The sequence below is a fragment of the Oncorhynchus masou genome, chromosome 27 (assembly GCF_036934945.1).
Source record: "Oncorhynchus masou masou isolate Uvic2021 chromosome 27, UVic_Omas_1.1, whole genome shotgun sequence".
NCBI lineage: Eukaryota > Metazoa > Chordata > Actinopteri > Salmoniformes > Salmonidae > Oncorhynchus > Oncorhynchus masou.
This window is the reverse complement of record NC_088238.1, coordinates 4,846,663-4,870,507: the sequence shown is the minus strand read 5'-3', so window position 1 is coordinate 4,870,507 and position 23,845 is coordinate 4,846,663. Positions and strand designations below refer to the sequence as shown.

Below are 23,845 nucleotides of genomic sequence, written 5' to 3'. Positions count from 1 at the left end.
GACCGGTCGTCACAGACACACCTGGCTGCCCAGGGAGGACAGTCTGGCTATAGAGACCGGTCATCACAGACAAACCTGGCTGCCCAGAGAGGACAGTCTGGCTATAGAGACCGGTCGTCACAGACACACCTGGCTGCCCAGAGAGGACAGTCTGGCTATAGAGACCGGTCGTCACAGACAAACCTGGCTGCCCAGGGAGGACAGTCTGGCTATAGAGACCGGTCATCACAGACACACCTGGCTGCCCAGGGAGGACAGTCTGGCTATAGAGACCGGTCGTCACAGACAAACCTGGCTGCCCAGGGAGGACAGTCTGGCTATAGAGACCGGTTGTCACAGACACACCTGGCTGCCCAGTGAGCACAGTCTGGCTATAGAGACCGGTTGTCACAGACACACCTGGCTGCCCAGTGAGCACAGTCTGGCTATAGAGACCGGTTGTCACAGACAAACCTGGCTGCCCAGGGAGGACAGTCTGGCTATAGAGACCGGTCGTCACAGACACACCTGGCTGCCCAGAGAGCACAGTCTGGCTATAGAGACCGGTTGTCACAGACACACCTGGCTGCCCAGTGAGCACAGTCTGGCTATAGAGACCGGTTGTCACAGACAAACCTGGCTGCCCAGAGAGGACAGTCTGGCTATAGAGACCGGTCGTCACAGACAAACCTGGCTGCCCAGAGAGGACAGTCTGGCTATAGAGACCGGTCATCACAGACAAACCTGGCTGCCCAGGGAGGACAGTCTGGCTATAGAGACCGGTCATCACAGACAAACCTGGCTGCCCAGAGAGGACAGTCTGGCTATAGAGACCGGTCGTCACAGACACACCTGGCTGCCCAGAGAGGACAGTCTGGCTATAGAGACCGGTCGTCACAGACAAACCTGGCTGCCCAGGGAGGACAGTCTGGCTATAGAGACCGGTCGTCACAGACAAACCTGGCTGCCCAGGGAGGACAGTCTGGCTACAGAGACCGGTCGTCACAGACATACCTGGCTGCCCAGGGAGGACAGTCTGACTATAGAGACCGGTTGTCACAGACAAACCTGGCTGCCCAGGGAGGACAGTCTGGCTATAGAGACCGGTCATCACAGACAAACCTGGCTGCCCAGGGAGGACAGTCTGGCTATAGAGACCGGTTGTCACAGACAAACCTGGCTGCCCAGGGAGGACAGTCTGGCTATAGAGACCGGTTGTCACAGACAAACCTGGCTGCCCAGAGAGGACAGTCTGGCTATAGAGACCGGTCATCACAGACAAACCTGGCTGCCCAGGGAGGACAGTCTGGCTATAGAGACCGGTTGTCACAGACACACCTGGCTGCCCAGGGAGGACAGTCTGGCTATAGAGACCGGTTGTCACAGACAAACCTGGCTGCCCAGAGAGCACAGTCTGGCTATAGAGACCGGTTGTCACAGACACACCTGGCTGCCCAGGGAGGACAGTCTGGCTATAGAGACCGGTTGTCACAGACACACCTGGCTGCCCAGGGAGGACAGTCTGGCTATAGAGACCGGTCGTCACAGACACACCTGGCTGCCCAGGGAGGACAGTCTGGCTATAGAGACCGGTTGTCACAGACACACCTGGCTGCCCAGGGAGGACAGTCTGGCTATAGAGACCGGTCGTCACAGACAAACCTGGCTGCCCAGGGAGGACAGTCTGGCTATAGAGACCGGTCGTCACAGACAAACCTGGCTGCCCAGGGAGGACAGTCTGGCTATAGAGACCGGTCATCACAGACACACCTGGCTGCCCAGGGAGGACAGTCTGGCTATAGAGACCGGTCATCACAGACACACCTGGCTGCCCAGAGAGGACAGTCTGACTATAGAGACCGGTCATCACAGACAAACCTGGCTGCCCAGGGAGGACAGTCTGGCTATAGAGACCGGTCATCACAGACAAACCTGGCTGCCCAGGGAGGACAGTCTGGCTATAGAGACCGGTCGTCACAGACAAACCTGGCTGCCCAGGGAGGACAGTCTGTTAATGGTAATCCCATGTCCACTAGTACTATTGTTATTGCTGTTGGTCCCACCATGTATTTATATATAAATATATATATACTGTATATATATATAGAGAGAGAGAGGGGCAGGGAAGGAGCAGCCTGTTCTAGGGATGTCTGGACATCATCTTTAGAACACATCCTGGTACTAATGTCTGTTCCCTGATTCACTACACACACAACACTAACGAGACAGAGAGAGAGAGAGACAGAGAGAGACAGAGAGAGAGGGGTGGAGGGAGGGATGAGAGAAAAGAGAGAGAGAGGGAAAGAACAAAATGATATGGTGTGTGTGATGGGTGGGAGGTCTTTCAGATCTTTAGGGCCGGGATGAAAAAGACGCCCACCTCTCGGTGAAAAACAACGAGCTAACAAACTACCTACCACAGAGCATAAAGCCCAACACAGAGGAAACCATTAGGACTGACAACACAGAGCATTAAGCCCAAAACAGAGGAAACCATTAGGTCTGATAACACAGAGGACACCATTAGGACTGACAACACAGAGGACACCATTAGGACTGACAACACAGAGGACACCATTAGGACTGACAACACAGAGGACACCATTAGGACTGACAACACAGAGGACACCATTAGGACTGACAACACAGAGGACACCATTAGGACTGACAACACAGAGGACACCATTAGGACTGACAACACAGAGGACACCATTAGGACTGATAACACAGAGCATGAAGCTCAACACAGAGGACACCATTAGGACTGACAACACAGAGGACACCATTAGGACTGACAACACAGAGGACACCTTTAGGACTGATAACACAGAGGAAATCATTAGGACTGACAACACAGAGGACACCATTAGGACTGACAACACAGAGGACACCTTTAGGACTGACAACACAGAGGACACCTTTAGGACTGATAACACAGAGCATGAAGCTCAACACAGAGGACACCATTAGGACTGACAACACAGAGGACACCATTAGGACTGACAACACAGAGGACACCTTTAGGACTGATAACACAGAGGAAATCATTAGGACTGACAACACAGAGAACACCATTAGGACTGACAACACAGAGGACACCATTAGGACTGACAACACAGAGGACACCATTAGGACTGACAACACAGAGGACACCTTTAGGACTGACAACACAGAGGACACCATTAGGACTGACAACACAGAGGACACCATTAGGACTGATAACACAGAGGAAATCATTAGGACTGACAACACAGAGGACACCTTTAGGACTGACAACACAGAGGACACCATTAGGACTGACAACACAGAGGACACCTTTAGGACTGACAACACAGAGGACACCATTAGGACTGATAACACAGAGGACACCATTAGGACTGACAACACAGAGGACACCTTTAGGACTGATAACACAGAGGACACCTTTAGGACTGACAACACAGAGGACACCATTAGGACTGACAACACAGAGGACACCATTAGGACTGACAACACAGAGCATAAAGCCCAACACAGAGGACACCATTAGGACTGACAACACAGAGGACACCATTAGGACTGACAACACAGAGCATAAAGCCCAACACAGAGGAAACCATCTATACGCCTGGCTGAGACATGCACGCTTGTACGTACACACACACACACACACACATGCACACACACACACATACACACGTGCACACATACACACGTGCACAGATACACACGTGCACACATATAGGAAGTAGCGTACCTCCGAGGAGACCTCTGTGATGCCGAAGTGACCCAGGCTACGATGCAGGGTGTTGATGTTCAGTGATTGGATAACTTCCTCTGCTGGGAGGGGCTCCGTGGCCCCTGGACTATCAGATGACACGTACAGCTCAATGCCATTCCTCCTCTCCTATTGGGGGGGTAGAGGAGGAAGAGGAGGAAGAGGATGTTAGATAACGCTCAGATGAAATGATATCCACAGACAACCTCACATTAAGATTTAACTACGGTGCAGCGGTGAAGTGGTTTGTGGGATGTGTTGTTATGGAGGTCTGGCCAGTCTGTATGAACTACCATCATTTGTGTTCAGTGGAAACTAGTTTCAAATCATCCTTATTCATGTCTATAGTCAGTAAAAGGTGTTGAATGTTTGAGGGTGTTTAGGTGTGTGTGTGTCTGCATGTGTGTGTGATTCTTACATTGAGTCTGTTGATGTGTACGTGTCTGGGGGAGATGTTCAGAGCAGTGTGTGTGTGTGTGTGTGTGTGTGTGTGTGTGTGTGTGTGTGTGTGTGTGTCTGTGTGTGTGTGTCTGTGTGTGTGTCTGTTTGTGTGTCTGTGTGTGTGTGTGTGTGTCTTACATTGAGTCTGTTGATGTGTACGTGTCTGGGGGAGATGTTCAGAGCAGTGTGTGTGTGTGTCTGTGTGTGTGTGTGTGTGTGTCTGTGTGTGTGTGTGTGTCTGTGTGTCTGCGTGTCTGTGTGTGTGTCTGTGTGTGTGTGTGTGTGTGTGTGTGTGTGTGTGTGTGTGTGTGTGTGTGTGTGTGTGTGTGTGTGTGTGTGTGTGTGTGTGTGTGTGTCTTACATTGAGCCTGTTGATGTGTACGTGTCTGGGGGAGATGTACAGAGCAGCAGCTACCCCCTCTCTGAACCGCTTTAGAAGAGACATGGTTAACCTCCTCACATCAACCTGCAGCTTCTGACAGAGGGAGGGAGTGGTGGGGGAGGAAGGGAGGGGGCACAGCAGGGAGGGAGGGGGAAGGGGGAGGAAGGGACAGCAGGGAGGGAGGGAGGGAGGGAGGGAGGGAGGGAGGGAGGGAGGGAGGGAGGGAGGGAGGGAGGGAGGGAGGGAGGGAGGGAGGGAGGGAGGGAGGGAGGAGAAGGGGGAGGGAGGGAGGAGAAGGGGGAGGGATGAGGGAAGGATGGGGAGAAAGGGGGAGAAATGGAGGAAGGGAGGGAGGGAGGGACGGGGGAAGGGGGAAAGACGAAGGGGGAGGGATGGTGGGAGGGGTTAAGGGGGAAAGAGGGAGGGGGAGGGATGGTGGGAGGGGTTAAGGGGGAAAGAGGAAGAGGGGGTAGAGGGAGAGAGGGAGGGAAGGGGAGGAAGGTGGAGAGGGAGAAAGAGAGAGGGGGGAAAGTGTGAGGCACACTGACAGCCCAGAGCAGGAGAGAGATATATCACCATGGAAACTAGAGTTGAATTCACATGGGAGACATCTGGATTGACTGGTGCCAACAACAGAGCAAGTGACTGTGTCCTGAACAGCAGAATATCAGACAGGAACTAGATAGAGACACTGTACTGCCTGTTACCTTGACAACACAAACACTGTATACTTACTTCCAGACAAACACTCACAAGATGGGAAACAAACCCTTTTCACAAAGAGGATGGAGAGACATGCTCTGTAGTGGTACCTCTCTAAAACATTATGTTACCTCTCTATAACACTCTGTTACCTCTCTATAACACTCTGTTACCTCTGTAACACTCTGTTACCTCTGTAACACTCTGTTACCTCTGTAACACTCTGTTACCTCTCTGTAACACTCTGTTACCTCTCTATAACACTGTTTCCTCTCTATAACACTCTGTTACCTCTCTATAACACTGTTACCTCTCTATAACACTGTTACCTCTCTATAACACTCTGTTACCTCTCTGTTACCTCTCTATAACATTCTGTTACCTCTCTGTAACTCTCTGTTACCTCTCTGTTACCTCTCTGTAACACTCTGTTACCTCTCTACAACACTCTGTTACCTCTCTACAACACTCTTACCTCTCTACAACACGCTGTTACCTCTCTACAACACGCTGTTACCTCTCTACAACACTCTGTTACCTCTCTACAACACTCTGTTACCTCTCTACAACACTCTGTTACCTCTCTACAACACTCTGTTACCTCTCTACAACACTCTGTTACCTCTCTATAACACTCTGTTACCTCTCTACAACACTCTGTTACCTCTCTACAACACTCTGTTACCTCTCTACAACACGCTGTTACCTCTCTACAACACTCTGTTACCTCTCTACAACACTCTGTTACCTCTCTATAACACTCTGTTAACTCTCTATAACAGTCTGTTACCTCTCTGTTACCTCTCTATAACATTCTGTTACCTCTCTATAACATTATGTTACCTCTCTGTTACCTCTCTATAACACTCTGTTACCTCTCTATAACATTCTGTTACCTCTCTGTTACCTCTCTATAACACTATGTTACTTCTCTATAACATTCGGTTACCTCTGTTACCTCTCTATAACACTCTGTTACCTCTCTTTTACCTCTCTATAACATTCTGTTACCTCTCTGTAACTCTCTGTTACCTCTCTGTAACACTCTGTTACCTCTCTACAACACTCTGTTACCTCTCTACAACACTCTTACCTCTCTACAACACGCTGTTACCTCTCTACAACACGCTGTTACCTCTCTACAACACGCTGTTACCTCTCTACAACACTCTGTTACCTCTCTACAACACTCTGTTACCTCTCTACAACACGCTGTTACCTCTCTACAACACTCTGTTACCTCTCTACAACACTCTGTTACCTCTCTACAACACTCTGTTACCTCTCTACAACACTCTGTTACCTCTCTATAACACTCTGTTACCTCTCTGTTACCTCTCTACAACACTCTGTTACCTCTCTATAACACCCTGTTACCTCTCTATAACACTCTGTTACCTCTCTGTTACCTCTCTACAACACTCTGTTACCTCTCTATAACACCGTGTTACCTCTCTGTTACCTCTCTATAACACTCTGTTACCTTTCTATAACACTCTGTTACCTCTCTATAACACTCTGTTACCTCTCTGTTACCTCTCTACAACACTCTGTTACCTCTCTACAACACTCTGTTACCTCTCTACAACACTCTGTTACCTCTCTATAACACTCTGTTACCTCTCTATAACACTCTGTTACCTCTCTGTTACCTCTCTACAACACTCTGTTACCTCTCTATAACACCGTGTTACCTCTCTGTTACCTCTCTATAACACCCTGTTACCTCTCTATAACACTCTGTTACCTCTCTGTTACCTCTCTACAACACTCTGTTACCTCTCTATAACACCCTGTTACCTATCTATAACACTCTGTTACCTATCTGTTACCTCTCTATAACACTCTGTTACCTCTCTGTTACCTCTCTACAACACTCTGTTACCTCTCTACAACACTCTGTTACCTCTCTACAACACGCTGTTACCTCTCTACAACACTCTGTTACCTCTCTATAACACTCTGTTAACTCTCTATAACACTCTGTTACCTCTCTGTTACCTCTCTACAACACTCTGTTACCTCTCTATAACACCCTGTTACCTATCTATAACACTCTGTTACCTATCTGTTACCTCTCTATAACACTCTGTTACCTCTCTGTTACCTCTCTACAACACTCTGTTACCTCTCTACAACACTCTGTTACCTCTCTACAACACGCTGTTACCTCTCTACAACACTCTGTTACCTCTCTATAACACTCTGTTAACTCTCTATAACAGTCTGTTACCTCTCTGTTACCTCTCTATAACACTCTGTTAACTCTCTATAACAGTCTGTTACCTCTCTGTTACCTCTCTATAACACTCTGTTAACTCTATATAACACTCTGTTACCTCTATAACACACAGGGAAATCTCTAACACTTTCCAAGCAGAGCAGAGGAGGCAGGGGATGTCTAAGCTGCATTACATCTCTACCAACATTACTACATTACCATCCATCCACTGACACTTATACAATCACTTTCACACTCTGTCTCTCTTCCTTCCTCGCTCTCTCTCGCACTGTCCCTCTCTCTCTGTGTCTCTCTCTCTCTCTTTCTATCTCTCAATTTCAATTCAATTCAATTCAAGGTGATTATTAGGCAGGGGTAACATGGGTTAACATTGCCAAAGCTAGTGAGGTACATAATATACAAAAGTGAAATAAACAATAACAATTAACAGTAAACATTACACATACAGAAGTTTCAAAACAATAAAGACATTACAAAAGTCATATTACGTATATATACAGTGTTGCAACAATGTACAAATCTCTCTCTCTCTCCCTTCCTCCCCCTCTCTCTCTCTGACCCTCTCTCTCTGTCCCTCTTTCTGTCCCTCTTTCTCTCTCTGTCCCCCTCTCTCTCTCTCTCTCTCTGTCAAAGTGGAACCCCTTCAAAACAAGGAAAACCACCTTTAGTTAACATGTCATTTGTTCCAGATGGCGAATTGATTACCTCCAGCTAACCTGGTTTGGTACCAGTCCTGAGGGTCCTGCAGTGGTCAGCCCTATAAAGAGCATCCCAGACAGGCCTGGGGACAGTGACCGGCCAGAGAGGTCAAGGTCGAAAGGTCGTGTGTGGGCGCATGTCAGCCGTTAAAAATAAGATTTACCCCAACCACTTATGTCTCCCCTTCCTGTATCCAGCAACATAACCGTTCCTCATTCTAAAAGTCTGACTTGAGGAGGAACAAACCCCTCCTGTATCAATCAACATAACCGTTCCACATTCTAAAAGTCTGACTTGAGGAGGAACAAACCCCTCCTGTATCTATCAACATAACCGTTCCTCATTCTAAAAGTCTGACTTGAGGAGAAACAAACCCCTCCTGTATCTATCAACATAACCGTTCCACATTCTAAAAGTCTGACTTGAGGAGAAACAAACCCCTCCTGTATCCAGCAACATAACCGTTCCACATTCTAAAAGTCTGACTTGAGGAGAAACAAACCCCTCCTGTATCTAGCAACATAACCGTTCCACATTCTAAAAGTCTGACTTGAGGAGAAACAAACCCCTCCTGTATCCAGCAACATAACCGTTCCACATTCTAAAAGTCTGACTTGAGGAGAAACAAACCCCTCCTGTATCTATCAACATAACCGTTCCACATTCTAAAAGTCTGACTTGAGGAGAAACAAACCCCTCCTGTATCTATCAACATAACCGTTCCACATTCTAAAAGTCTGACTTGAGGAGAAACAAACCCCTCCTGTATCCAGCAACATAACCTTTCCACATTCTAAAAGTCTGACTTGAGGAGAAACAAACCCCTCCTGTATCTATCAACATAACCGTTCCACATTCTAAAAGTCTGACTTGAGGAGAAACAAACCCCTCCTGTATCTATCAACATAACCGTTCCACATTCTAAAAGTCTGACTTGAGGAGAAACAAACCCCTCCTGTATCTAGCAACATAACCGTTCCACATTCTAAAAGTCTGACTTGAGGAGAAACAAACCCCTCCTGTATCTATCAACATAACCGTTCCACATTCTAAAAGTCTGACTTGAGGAGAAACAAACCCCTCCTGTATCTATCAACATAACCGTTCCACATTCTAAAAGTCTGACTTGAGGAGAAACAAACACAGAATCTGTTTTCTAGCACAGCTTTCATTTATCTCGGTTCTCTTTCCATCTGTGCAGATATTTTCCCCCCACCGGTTGTCTTTCAGAGGAAGAACACCCACCCTCTTTGAGTCATATAATATGTTCCAAATGGCACCCTCTTCCCTATATAGCACAGTCCTTTAACCAGGGCCCATAGGGTAGTGCACTACGTAGGGAATAGGATGTCATTTGATAAGCAGCCATAGTTGTATCTCCCCAGGCATCGGCAGAGATGACTATGAAATGTCCATATTTAGACAAAACATTATCCTTAATAACCCTGTCTCCTCTCCAGCTTTCTCCTCTTCCTGCACACTGCCATGGATGGTCTCCTCTTCCTGCACACTGCCAGGGTCTGTCTCATCTTCCTGCACACTGCCAGGGTCTGTCTCCTCTTCCTGTACACTGCCAGGGACTGTCTCCTCTTCCTGTTACACTGCCAGGGACTGCCTGCTCTTCCTGTACACTGCCAGGGACTGTCTCCTCTTCCTGTACACTGCCAGGGACTGTCTCCTCTTCCTGTACACTGCCAGGGACTGTCTCCTCTTCCTGTACACTGCCAGGGACTGTCTCCTCTTCCTGTACACTGCCAGGGAGTGTCTCTTCCTGTACACTGCCAGGGACTGTCTCCTCTTCCTGTACACTGCCAGGGACTGTCTCTTCCTGTACACTGCCAGGGATGGTCTCCTCTTTCTGTACACTGCCAGGGACTGTCTCCTGTCCAGCTTTCTCCTCTTCCTGTACACTGCCAGGGACTGTCTCCTGTCCAGCTTTCTCCTCTTCCTGTACACTGCCAGGGACTGTCACCTGTCCAGCTTTCTCCTCTTCCTGTACACTTCCAGGGACTGCCTCCTCTTCCTGTACACTGCCAGGGACTGTCTCCTCTTCCTGTACACTGCCAGGGACTGTCTCCTCTTCCTGTTACACTTCCAGGGACTGTCTCCTCTTCCTGTTACACTTCCAGGGACTGTCTCCTCTTCCTGTTACACTTCCAGGGACTGCCTGCTCTTCCAGGTTCTACGGTTCTAGTTTTCTTTCTGCCTTACTACCCTCAGGGCTCTGGGAGTCCTGGAAAAGAAGGGACATCTTTTTTTTCTATCTTTAAGAAGTGGAGTGGGTATGTTTTTATTCCACATGACTGCTTTCAGACTCTTTAACAGGGCTCTGGAGTCCTGGGAAATAAGGGACATGTCTACAGGAAGGAAGTCAACTCTCTCTCGAGAAGTGACATCCAGGGTTTGTGGGTAAATGGAAAAGAGACAACCTTTGAATTTTTATTTCACCTTTACATCCGGGGTTTGTGGGTAAATGGAAAAGAGACAACCTTTGAATTTTTATTTCACCTTTACATCCAGGGTTTGTGGGTAAATGGAAAATAGACAACCTTTGAATTTTTATTTCACCTTTATTTCACCTCTAGGCAAGCCAGTTAAGAAAATATTTTTATTTTCAATGATGGCCTCTCGGAACAGAGGGTTAACTGCCTGTTCAGGGGCAGAATGACAGATTTGTATGTTGCCAGCTCGGGATATGAACTTGCTCTAACCACTAGGCTACCCTGCCACCCCAATTAATGAATGGCTGCCGTCCCTGGAGGGGTGGGGGGTGGGGGTGGAGGCCTGCTACCTGATGCCCAACACAGGAGACATGGAAGGGTGGAGGGGTAGAGGGAGGCCTGCTACCTGATGCCCAACACAGGAGACATGATATATTATAGTAACTGTATTATAGTATAACCTGATATATTATAATATAACCTGATATATTATAGTATAACCTGATATATTATTGTATAACCTGATATATTATTGTATAACCTGATATATTATAGTATAACCTGATGTATTATAGTATAACCAGATATATTATAGTATAACCTGATATATTATAGTATAACCTGATATATTATAGTATAACCTGATATATTATAGTAACTGTATTATAGTATAACCTGATATATTATAGTATAACCTGATATATTATAGTATAACCTGATGTATTATAGTATAACCTGATGTATTATAGTATAACCTGATATATTATAGTATAACCTGATATATTATAGTATAACCTGATATATTATAGTAACTGTATTATAGTATAACCTGATATATTATAGTATAACCTGATATATTATTGTATAAGCTGATATATTATAGTATAACCTGATATATTATAGTAACTGTGTTATATTACAACCTGATATATTATAGTATAACCTGATATATTATAGTAATTGTATTATAGTATAACCTGATATATTATAGTATAACCTGATATATTATAGTATAACCTGATATATGTTATAGTATAACCTGATATATTATAGTAACTGTTTTATAGTATAACCTGATATATTATAGTATAAACTAATATATTATAATATAACCTGATATATTATAGTGACTGTATTATAGTATAACCTGATATATTATAGTATAACCTGATATATTATAGCATAACCTGATATATTATAGTAACTGTATTATAGTATAACCTGATATATTATAGTATAACCTGATATATTATAGTAACTGTATTATAGTATAACCTGATATATTATAGTATAACCTGATATATTATTGTATAACCTGATATATTATAGTATATAACCTGATATATTATAGTAACTGTATTATAGTATAACCTGATATATTATAGTAACTGTAGTATAGTATAACCTGATATATTATAGTATAAACTAATATATTATAATATAACCTGATATATTATAGTGACTGTATTATAGTATAAACTGATATATTATAGCATAACCTGATATATTATAGTAACTGTATTATAGTATAACCTGATATATTATATTATGACCTGATATATTATAGTAACTGTATTATAGTATAAACTGATATATTATAGTATAACCTGATATATTATAGTAACTGTATTATAGTATAACCTGATATATTATAGTATAAACTGATATATTATAGCATATCCTGATATATTATAGTAACTGTATTATAGTATAACCTGATATATTATAGTATAACCTGATATATTATAGTATAACCTGATATATTATAGTAACTGTATTATAGTATAACCTGATATATTATAGTATAACCTGATATATTATAGTATAACCTGATATATTTTAGTATAACCCCAAATATTATAGTATAACCTGAAATATTATAGTATAACCTGATATATTATAATATAACCTGATATATTATAGTATAACCTGATATATTATAGTATAACCTGATATATTATAGTAACTGTATTATAGTGTAACCTGATATATTATAGTATAACCTGATATATTATAGTGACTGTTTTATAGTATAACCTGATATATTATAGTGACTGTATTATAGTATAACCTGATATATTATAGTATAACCTGATATATTATAGTATAACCTGATATATTATAGTATAACCTGAAATATTATCGTAACTGTATTATAGTATAACCTGATATATTATAGTAACTGTATTATAGTATAACCTGATATATTATCGTAATTGTATTATAGTATAACCTGATATATTATGGCAGAACCTAAATGACCAGGGGACAATAACCAAATAAAACCAACAGCACATAGCCAACACAGGAAGTAATGGCGGCCCTGAAGGGTAATTATTGACCAGTGAGGGAACATCCTCTGTGACAGAAACTCCCTCTATCACATCTACTGTGAAGAGTGTTCCCTGTTGATGATCGGTGACCCCAGGGACCAGGAGGTCAATAACAGAAGAGCTCCAGAATATCTACTGTGAAGAGTGTTCCCTGTTGATGATCGGTGACCCCAGGGACCAGGAGGTCAATAACAGAAGAGCTCCAGAATATCTACTGTGAAGAGTGTTCCCTGTTGATGAACGGTGACCCCAGGGACCAGGAGGTCAATAACAGAAGAGCTCCAGAATATCTACTGTGAAGAGTGTTCCCTGTTGATGATCGGTGACTCCAGGGACCAGGAGGTCAATAACAGAAGAGCTCCAGAATATCTACTGTGAAGAGTGTTCCCTGTTGATGATCGGTGACCCCAGGGACCAGGAGGTCAATAACAGAAGAGCTCCAGAATATCTACTGTGAAGAGTGTTCCCTGTTGATGATCGGTGACCCCAGGGACAAGGAGGTCAATAACAGAAGAGCTCCAGAATATCTACTGTGAAGAGTGTTCCCTGTTGATGATCGGTGACCCCAGGGACCAGGAGGTCAATAACAGAAGAGCTCCAGAATATCTACTGTGAAGAGTGTTCCCTGTTGATGATCGGTGACCCCAGGGACCAGGAGGTCAATAACAGAAGACTGACAGCTCCAGAATATCCTTGGATATTGTTTTTGTAACCATCTTTTATTTATTTTATTTTACCTTTATTTTACTAGGCAAGTCAGTTAAGAACAAATTCTTATTTTCAATGACGGCCTAGGAACAGTGGGTTAACTGCCTGTTCAGGGGCAGAATGACAGATTTTGTACCTTGTCAGCTCGGGGGTTTGAACTTGCAACCTTTCGGTTACTAGTCCAACGCTCTAACCACTAGGCCACCCTGCCGCCCCCTCTGGCATAACAGCAGACTGTTAGTCCTCCGGCGAGACGGAGACCGCTCTGTTTCCAACATCACTCTACACACAAGTACAGTAGTAGCCATGATATGGACCCGATGTCCTATGTATAGTTAGTCAACACACACACTTTACACACTCCCCAAAGTCCCAAACCAGCTCACCCGGTGAAGCTGCCAGGAGACGCAGAGACAGGTAGAGACGTCTTCTGGCATCTCCTGGAGTGGGCTTTCAGATTCAAGTCCAGTCGGCAAACAAATCCCTTTAGTAGGTCCGCTAGGGTCCTTTTCTGTTACAGGAACATTCAGAGAGCATCCTGGGACCACCATATAACAGAAAAAAAACCTCTAAGCAAGAGATCCTTTTTTGCAGAGAGACATCTACACAAATCCACTGCAACAAAATAAGGTATCCTTCAACTCTTCATGAGATTCTCTCTCTCTCTCTCTCTCTCTCTCTCTCAAACCAAATGGCCGTTGTTCTTCTGAGAACATGTATATGTATTAGACAATGGATATTGTCAGTGGTAGTGATGGTGGTATCTACTGTACAGCCCTGGTCAAATGTAGTGCCCTAAAAAGGGAACAGGGTGCCACTGGGGAGGTTATCAACATGGCAGGAAGTGGAGATAGTAGGGCCATTATGAGGTACATGACCCACAGGTGGTGGGAGGCTGGAGGACTGACAAGAGAGGCACACACACACATATACACACACACATATACGCACGCACGCATGCACGCACGCACGCACACACACACACACACACACACACACACACACACACACACACACACACACACACACACACACACACACACACACACACACACACACACACACACACACACACAGTGCTCGTGGATGAACTCTGGACCCCTAGAGACTGAATTAGAGTTCTGACTCATCCACAGGCTAGGATGAGAGGGATGGAGAGGTGGAGGGGGGGGGGGGAGAGGTGGAGGGAGGGGGGGATGGTGGGAGGGATGGATGGATGGAGAGGTGGTGGGAGGAAGGGAGTGATAGATGGATTATGGAGGGATGAATGGATGGATGGTCAGAGATAAAGGGAGGAATGGAGGGAGCCATCAGAGCCAATCACAGGCAGGTAAGGCACATCCTGTGTCAACAGCCCCTCATCCCCCTGAGCACGCTGAGTAAATACACCATTAGGACGGGCGGGTGGAGTGATATGGAGGGACTACTTTGGGAAAGTAGAGCGAAAATAATCTAGTCTGTTACCTGGCAACTGCCGCTGCCTACAGCGCTGAGAGTTCACAGTGGAGGTTAATATTAAACAGCAGCAGAGGTGGCCTGCCGTTTGGTGTGTGTGTGTGTGTGTGTGTGTGTGTGTGTGTGTGTGCTTATGTATGTGTGTGTGCTTATGTATGTGTATGTGTGTGTGTATATATGAGTGTGTGTGTGTGTGTGTGTGTGTGTGTGTGTGTGTGTGTGTGTGTGTGTGTGTGTGTGTGTGTGTGTGTGCATGTGCGCTTATGTGTGTGTGTGTGTGTGTGTGTGTGTGTGTGTGTGTGTGTGTGTGTGTGTGTGTGTGTGTGTGTGTTTGGTTAGAGTTAATAACTAAATAACCTTTGCTCTGCTATTCTAAACAAACAACAACAACAACATCACTCCAGTCTGTTCCACAGCAATAACTGTTCATATTCACCATGGAGACATGTTGCTACGGCATCGCTCTCTCCCATTACATTCACATCAATAACCTGTTCATATTCACCATGGAAACATGTTGCTACGGCATCGCTCTGTCCCATTACATTCACATCAATAACCTGTTCGTATTCACCATGGAAACAAAACATGTTGCTACGGCATCTCTCTGTCCCATTACACTCACATCAATAACCTGTTCGTATTCACCATGGAAACAAAACATGTTGCTATGGCATCTCTCTGTCCCATTACATTCACATCAATAACCTGTGCATAGTCACCATGGAAACATGTTGCTACGGCATCTCTCTGTCCCATTACATTCACATCAATAACCTGTTCATAGTCACCATGGAAACATGTTGCTACGGCATCTCTCTGTCCCATTACATTCACATTAATAACCTGTTCATTGTTTTTCCCCTTCCCTCACTCCCCCCCTCTCTCTCAGGGAACGCCTCTGATCCAGTCTGATACAACGTGACCTCACGGCTCAGAGATAGACAGAGAGAGATAGACAGAGAGAGAGATAGAGACAGCGAGAAAGAGATAGAGGCAGCAAGAGAGAGACAGCGAGAGAGACAGCGAGAGAGAGATAGAGGCAGCGAGAGAGAGACAGCGAGAGAGAGATAGAGGCAGCGAGAGAGAGACAGCGAGAGAGAGACAGCGAGAGAGAGACAGCGAAAGAGACAGAGAGAAAGAGATAGAGAGAGAGAGAGAGAGAGGAATGAAATGAATTGAAATTAGTTGAATTGAGAGATAGAGAGTAATCTGATCAGAGCCTTCTCACGATCAATGCACTGTACTCCCTTTACCTCTTCCCTGCCTTCCCTCTCCTCTCTCTTTCTCAATTCAATTCAATTCAAGGGGCTTTATTGACATGGGAAACATGTGTTAATATTGCCAAAGCAAGTGAGGTAGATAATATATAAAAGTGAAATAAACAAATCAAATTAACAGTAAACATTATACATACAGAAGTTTCAAAACAATAAAGACATTAGAAATGTCGTATTATATACATATATACAGTGCTGTAACAGTGTACAAATGGTTAAAGTACACAAGGGAAAATAAATAAGCATACATATGGGTTGTATTTACAATGGTGGGTGTTCTTCACTGGTTGCCCTTTTCTCATGGCAACAGGTCACAAATCTTGCTGCTCTGATGGCACACTGTGGAATTTCACCCAGTAGATATGGGAGTTTTTCAAAAATGGATTTGTTTTCGAATTCTTTGTGGATCTGTGTAATCTGAGGGAAATATGTCTCTCTAATATGGTCATACATTGGGCAGGAGGTTAGGAAGTGCAGCTCAGTTTCCACCTCATTTTGTGGGCAGTGAGCACATAGCCTGTCTTCTCTTGAGTGCCATGTCTGTCTACGGCGGCCTTTCTCAATAGCAAGGCTATGCTCACTAAGTCTGTACATAGTCAAAACATTCCTTAAGTTTGGGTCAGTCACAGTGGTCAGGTATTCTGCCGCTGTGTACTCTCTCTCTCTCTCTATTTATTTACCGTATGTATTTACAGATTTACAGCATGTTTAATAACATGTGATCCTGTGTGTTCTATACTTCCTGATGTCTGGACGAGGAGGAAGACATATCCAGTGGATAAAGCAATACATCTACGCCCCTGATAAGTGGTCCTGTCAGTGGATTTCCTGTAACGTCCTGTGTCTCCTCATCCACTGACAGTGACCAGGCACTCTGGCCTGCCCTCTTTAATTCCATTAGCCTCTATCTCCTCATAGTCTGATCTGCTTTACAGAGAGCTGTCTGTGGGATTCATCTTTACAGTGTCCCTCCATCAAAACCATCTGGACACTACCTGACCCCATGGGCTTTTTATACAAACCAGTTTATATATATTTATATGTCTTCATGTATTTATTGCCTTTTGTTTAACTTGTGGATGATGTGTGTATTATTTTGCATTGCTGACTATTACTGTACTGTTGGAGCTATAAACACAAGCATTATGTATTACTGTACAGTTGGAGCTATAAACACAAGCATTATGTATTACTGTACTGTTGGAGCTATAAACACAAGCATTATGTATTACTGTACTGTTGGAGCTATAAACACAAGCATGATGTATTACTGTACTGTTGGAGCTATAAACACAAGCATTATGTATTACTGTACTGTACTGTTGGAGCTATAAACACAAGCATTATGTATTACTGTACTGTACTGTTGGAGCTATAAACACAAGCATTATGTATTACTGTACTGTTGGAGCTATAAACACAAGCATTATGTATTACTGTACTGTTGGAGCTATAAACACAAGCATTATGTATTACTGTACTGTACTGTTGGAGCTATAAACACAAGCATTATGTATTATTGTACTGTTGGAGCTATAAACACAAGCATTATGTATTACTGTACTGTACTGTTGGAGCTATAAACACAAGCATTATGTATTACTGTACTGTTGGAGCTATAAACACAAGCATTATGTATTACTGTACTGTACTGTTGGAGCTATAAACACAAGCATTATGTATTACTGTACTGTACTGTTGGAGCTATAAACACAAGCATTATGTATTACTGTACTGTTGGAGCTATAAACACAAGCATTATGTATTACTGTACTGTTGGAGCTATAAACACAAGCATTATGTATTACTGTACTGTACTGTTGGAGCTATAAACACAAGCATTATGTATTACTGTACTGTAGGAGCTATAAACACAAGCATTATGTATTACTGTACTGTTGGAGCTATAAACACAAGCATTATGTATTACTGTACTGTACTGTTGGAGCTATAAACAAGCATTATGTATTACTGTACTGTTGGAGCTATAAACACAAGCATTATGTATTACTGTACTGTTGGAGCTATAAACACAAGCATTATGTATTACTGTACTGTACTGTTGGAGCTATAAACAAGCATTATGTATTACTGTACTGTTGGAGCTATAAACACAAGCATTATGTATTACTGTACTGTTGGAGCTATAAACACAAGCATTATGTATTACTGTACTGTTGGAGCTATAATACATAATACAAGCATTATGTATTACTGTACTGTACTGTTGGAGCTATAAACACAAGCATTATGTATTACTGTACTGTTGGATCTATAAACACAAGCATGATGTATTACTGTACTGTACTGTTGGAGCTATAAACACAAGCATTATGTATTACTGTACTGTTGGAGCTATAAACACAAGCATTATGTATTACTGTACTGTTGGAGCTATAAACACAAGCATTATGTATTACTGTACTGTTGGAGCTAAAAACACAAGCATTATGTATTACTGTACTGTACTGTTGGAGCTATAAACACAAGCATTATGTATTACTGTACTGTACTGTTGGAGCTATAAACACAAGCATTATGTATTCCTGTACTGTTGGAGCTATAAACACAAGCATTATGTATTCCTGTACTGTTGGAGCTATAAACACAAGCATTATGTATTACTGTACTGTAGGAGCTATAAACACAAGCATTATGTATTACTGTACTGTTGGAGCTATAAACACAAGCATTATGTATTACTGTACTGTACTGTTGGAGCTATAAACACAAGCGTTATGTATTACTGTACTGTTGGAGCTATAAACACAAACATTATGTATTACTGTACTGTAGGAGCTATAAACACAAACATTATGTATTACTGTACTGTACTGTTGGAGCTATAAACACAAACATTATGTATTACTGTACTGGAGTCAGTCAGTCTGTGTTGGAGTCAGTCAGTCTGTGTTGGAGTCAGTCAGTCTGTGCTGGAGTCAGTCTGTGCTGGAGTCAGTCTGTGTTGGACTCAGTCAGTCTGTGTTGGAGTCAGTCAGTCTGTCTTGGAGTCAGTCTGTCTGTCTTGGAGTCAGTCAGTCTGTCTTGGAGTAGGTCAGTCTGTGTTGGACTCAGTCAGTCTGTGTTGGAGTCAGTCAGTCTGTGTTGGACTCAGTCAGTCTGTGTTGGAGTCAGTCAGTCTGTGTTAGACTTAGTCAGTCTGTGTTGGAGTCAGTCAGTCTGTGCTGGAGTCAGTCTGTGCTGGACTCAGTCTGTGTTGGAGTCAGTCTGTGCTGGAGTCAGTCTGTGTTGGAGTCAGTCTGTGCTGGAGTCAGTCTGTGCTGGAGTCAGTCTGTGTTGGAGTAAGTCTGTGCTGGAGTCAGTCAGTCTGTGTTGGAGTCAGCCAGTCTGTGTTGGACTTAGTCTGTGCTGGAGTCAGTCTGTGCTGGAGTCAGTCTGTGTTGGAGTCAGTCTGTGCTGGAGTCAGTCTGTGTTGGAGTCAGTCTGTGCTGGAGTCAGTCTGTGTTGGAGTCAGTCTGTGCTGGAGTCAGTCTGTGCTGGAGTCAGTCTGTGCTGGAGTCAGTCTGTGTTGGAGTCAGTCTGTGCTGGAGTCAGTCTGTGCTGGAGTCAGTCTGTGCTGGAGTCAGTCTGTGCTGGAGTCAGTCTGTGTTGGAGTCAGTCTGTAATGGAGTCAGTCTGTGTTGGAGTCAGTCTGTGCTGGAGTCAGTCTGTGTTGGAGTCAGTCTGTGTTGGAGTCAGTCTGTGCTGGAGTCAGTCTGTGTTGGAGTCAGTCTGTGCTGGAGTCAGTCAGAGTTGGAGTCAGTCTGTGTTGGAGTCAGTCTGTGTTGGAGTCAGTCTGTGCTGGAGTCAGTCTGTGCTGGAGTCAGTCTGTGTTGGAGTCAGTCTGTGCTGGAGTCAGTCTGTGTTGGAGTCAGTCTGTGCTGGAGTCAGTCTGTGCTGGAGTCAGTCTGTGTTGGAGTCAGTCTGTGCTGGAGTCAGTCTGTGTTGGAGTCAGTCTGTGTTGGAGTCAGTCTGTGCTGGAGTCAGTCTGTGCTGGAGTCAGTCTGTGCTGGAGTCAGTCTGTGTTGGAGTCAGTCTGTGTTGGAGTCAGTCTGTGCTGGAGCCAGCCAGTCTGTGCTGGAGTCAGTCTGTGCTGGAGTCAGTCTGTGTTGGAGTCAGTCTGTGTTGGAGTCAGTCTGTGCTGGAGTCAGTCTGTGTTGGAGTCAGTCTGTGCTGGAGTCAGTCTGTGTTGGACTCAGTCTGTGTTGGAGTCAGTCTGTGTTGGAGTCAGTCTGTGTTGGAGTCAGTCTGTGTTGGAGTCAGTCTGTGTTGGAGTCAGTCTGTGCTGGAGTCAGTCTGTGCTGGAGTCAGTCTGTGTTGGAGTCAGTCTGTGTTGGAGTCAGTCTGTGTTGGAGTCAGTCTGTGCTGGAGTCAGTCTGTGCTGGAGTCAGTCTGTGCTGGAGTCAGTCTGTGTTGGAGTCAGTCTGTGCTGGAGTCAGTCTGTGCTGGAGTCAGTCTGTGCTGGAGTCAGTCTGTGTTGGAGTCAGTCAGTCTGTGTTGGAGTCAGTCAGTCTGTGTTGGAGTCAGTCAGTCTGTGTTGGAGTCAGTCAGTCTGTGCTGGAGTCAGTCTGTGTTGGAGTCAGTCTGTGTTGGAGTCAGTCTGTGCTGGAGTCAGTCTGTGCTGGAGTCAGTCTGTGCTGGAGTCAGTCTGTGCTGGAGTCAGTCTGTGCTGGAGTCAGTCTGTGCTGGAGTCAGTCTGTGTTGGAGTCAGTCTGTGCTGGAGTCAGTCTGTGTTGGAGTCAGTCTGTGTTGGAGTCAGTCTGTGCTGGAGTCAGTCAGTCTGTGCTGGAGTCAGTCAGTCTGTGTTAGAGTCAGTCTGTGCTGGAGTCAGTCTGTTCTGGAGTCAGTCTGTGTTGGAGTCAGTCTGTGTTGGAGTCAGTCTGTGCTGGAGTCAGTCTGTGCTGGAGTCAGTCTGTGTTGGAGTCAGTCTGTTCTGGAGTCAGTCTGTGTTGGAGTCAGTCTGTTCTGGAGTCAGTCTGTTCTGGAGTCAGTCTGTTCTGGAGTCAGTCTGTGCTGGAGTCAGTCTGTGTTGGAGTCAGTCTGTGTTGGAGTCAGTCTGTGCTGGAGTCAGTCTGTGTTGGAGTCAGTCTGTGTTGGAGTCAGTCTGTGTTGGAGTCAGTCTGTGCTGGAGTCAGTCTGTGTTGGAGTCAGTCTGTGTTGGAGTCAGTCTGTGTTGGAGTCAGTCTGTTCTGGAGTCAGTCTGTGTTGGAGTCAGTCTGTGCTGGAGTCAGTCTGTGTTGGAGTCAGTCAGTCTGTGTTGGAGTCAGTCTGTTCTGGAGTGCTCTGCTCAATGAACTGCGGAGGGAAAGTCCCAGGGAAAACAGAAGGAAATGGAGATTGATGCAGGATGTACCGTACAGCCTGCTGCTGATGGTGGTACTATGGTGGTTGACTATCTCAGGAGCAGATTATCAGACTCTTTAATGAGGATCCTCAGTCTATATCTTCATATGTTGATGACAGTGTCTCTGAATGAACTGAGCATTTACTACTAGCAGATACCAAGACATGTGACTAGCAGGGATGGGCTTAATTCCATTTCAATTCCAGTCAATTCAGAAAGAAAACCAAATCCCAATTCCAACCAACAGCTGTCCATGGTTCCCTCTCTACTCTCTCTGCCTCCAACCAACATCTGTCTATGGTTCCCTCTCTCCTCTCTCCTCTCTCCTCTCTCTGTCTCCAACCAACAGCTGTCCATGGTTCCCTCCCTCTGCCTCCAACCAACAGCTGTCCATGGTTCCCTCTCTCCTCTCTCCTCTCTCTGTCTCCAACCAACAGCTGTCCATGGTTCCCTCTCTCCTCCCTCTGCCTCCAACCAACAGCTGTCCATGGTTCCCTCTCTCCTCTCTCCTCACTCTGTCTCCAACCAACAGCTGTCCATGGTTCCCTCTCTCCTCTCTCCTCTCTCTGCCTCCAACCAACAGCTGTCCATGGTTCCCTCTCTCCTCCCTCTGCCTCCAACCAACAGCTGTCCATGGTTCCCTCTCTCCTCCCTCTGCCTCCAACCAACAGCTGTCCATGGTTCCCTCTCTCCTCTCTCCTCTCTCTGTCTCCAACCAACAGCTGTCCATGGTTCCCTCTCTCCTCCCTCTGCCTCCAACCAACAGCTGTCCATGGTTCCCTCTCTCCTCTCTCCTCTCTCTGTCTCCAACCAACAGCTGTCCATGGTTCCCTCTCTCCTCCCTCTGCCTCCAACCAACAGCTGTTCATGGTTCCCTCTCTCCTCCCTCTGCCTCCAACCAACAGCTGTCCATGGTTCCCTCTCTCCACTCTCATCTCTCTGTCTCCAACCAACAGCTGTCCATGGTTCCCCTCTCCTCTCTCCTCTCTCTGCCTCCAACCAACAGCTGTCCATGGTTCCCCTCTCCTCCCTCTGCCTCCAACCAACAGCTGTCCATGGTTCCCTCTCTCCTCCCTCTGCCTCCAACCAACAGCTGTCCATGGTTCCCTCTCTCCTCTCTCCTCTCTCTGTCTCCAACCAACAGCTGTCCATGGTTCCCTCTCTCCTCCCTCTGCCTCCAACCAACAGCTGTCCATGGTTCCCTCTCTCCTCCCTCTGCCTCCAACCAACAGCTGTCCATGGTTCCCTCTCTCCTCCCTCTGCCTCCAACCAACAGCTGTCCATGGTTCCCTCTCTCCTCCCTCTGCCTCCAACCAACAGCTGTCCATGGTTCCCTCTCTCCTCTCTCCTCTCTCTGTCTCCAACCATCAGCTGTCCATGGTTCCCTCTCTCCTCCCTCTGCCTCCAACCAACAGCTGTCCATGGTTCCCTCTCTCCTCTCTCCTCTCTCTGTCTCCAACCAACAGCTGTCCATGGTTCCCTCTCTCCTCTCTCCTCTCTCTGTCTCCAACCAACAGCTGTCCATGGTTCCCTCGATCCTCTCTCCTCTCTCTGTCTCCAACCAACAGCTGTCCATGGTTCCCTCTCTCCTCCCTCTGCCTCCAACCAACAGCTGTCCATGGTTCCCTCTCTCCTCCCTCTGCCTCCAACCAACAGCTGTCCATGGTTCCCTCCCCTCTGCCTCCAACCAACAGCTGTCCATGTGACAGGTGTCTTGTGGGCATAACACAGGTCCAGTGTGAGTGTAGAGGGAACATAAACACTCAGTATGAATCCAGCTGCTTCATTCACAGCACTGCACCTCATTCTGAATGAGGTCAAACACTGACCAGGGTGTGTACATGTGTGTGTGCATGAGTCAATGTCTGTGCATGGTAGGCCAGCCAGAAGTCACACCATATCTCTCTCTCTCTTTCTCAACAAGCAGTCCTTCAGCTCAAATAATCACATGATCTCCCACCTGTTACCAGGCTGTTATGAGACAAATAACACTACCAAGCATCCTTGTTTTGTGGACCAAATGGCCCCCTATTTCCTTTATAGTGCAAATACTGAAGTCCACCATGTTTGAGAACAGCACCT

The 23,845-nt window shown here is 45.3% G+C and overlaps 1 protein-coding gene across 1 annotated transcript in view; it reads right to left on the bottom strand.

The window, feature by feature from the left end:
• LOC135515577 (receptor-type tyrosine-protein phosphatase R-like) overlaps positions 1–14,104 on the bottom strand; it is a 55,759-nt gene extending 41,655 nt beyond the window's left edge. The window contains exons 1-3 of the mRNA XM_064939200.1: positions 14,071–14,104; positions 4,539–4,652; positions 3,716–3,865 (exon numbers count right to left, since the gene is read on the bottom strand). Coding sequence (XP_064795272.1) covers positions 3,716–3,865; positions 4,539–4,622 — 234 coding nt within the window. The 5' untranslated portion in view covers positions 4,623–4,652; positions 14,071–14,104. The remainder of the gene's footprint in view (positions 1–3,715; positions 3,866–4,538; positions 4,653–14,070) is intronic.
• Between the last annotated feature and the right edge of the window lie 9,741 nt (positions 14,105–23,845).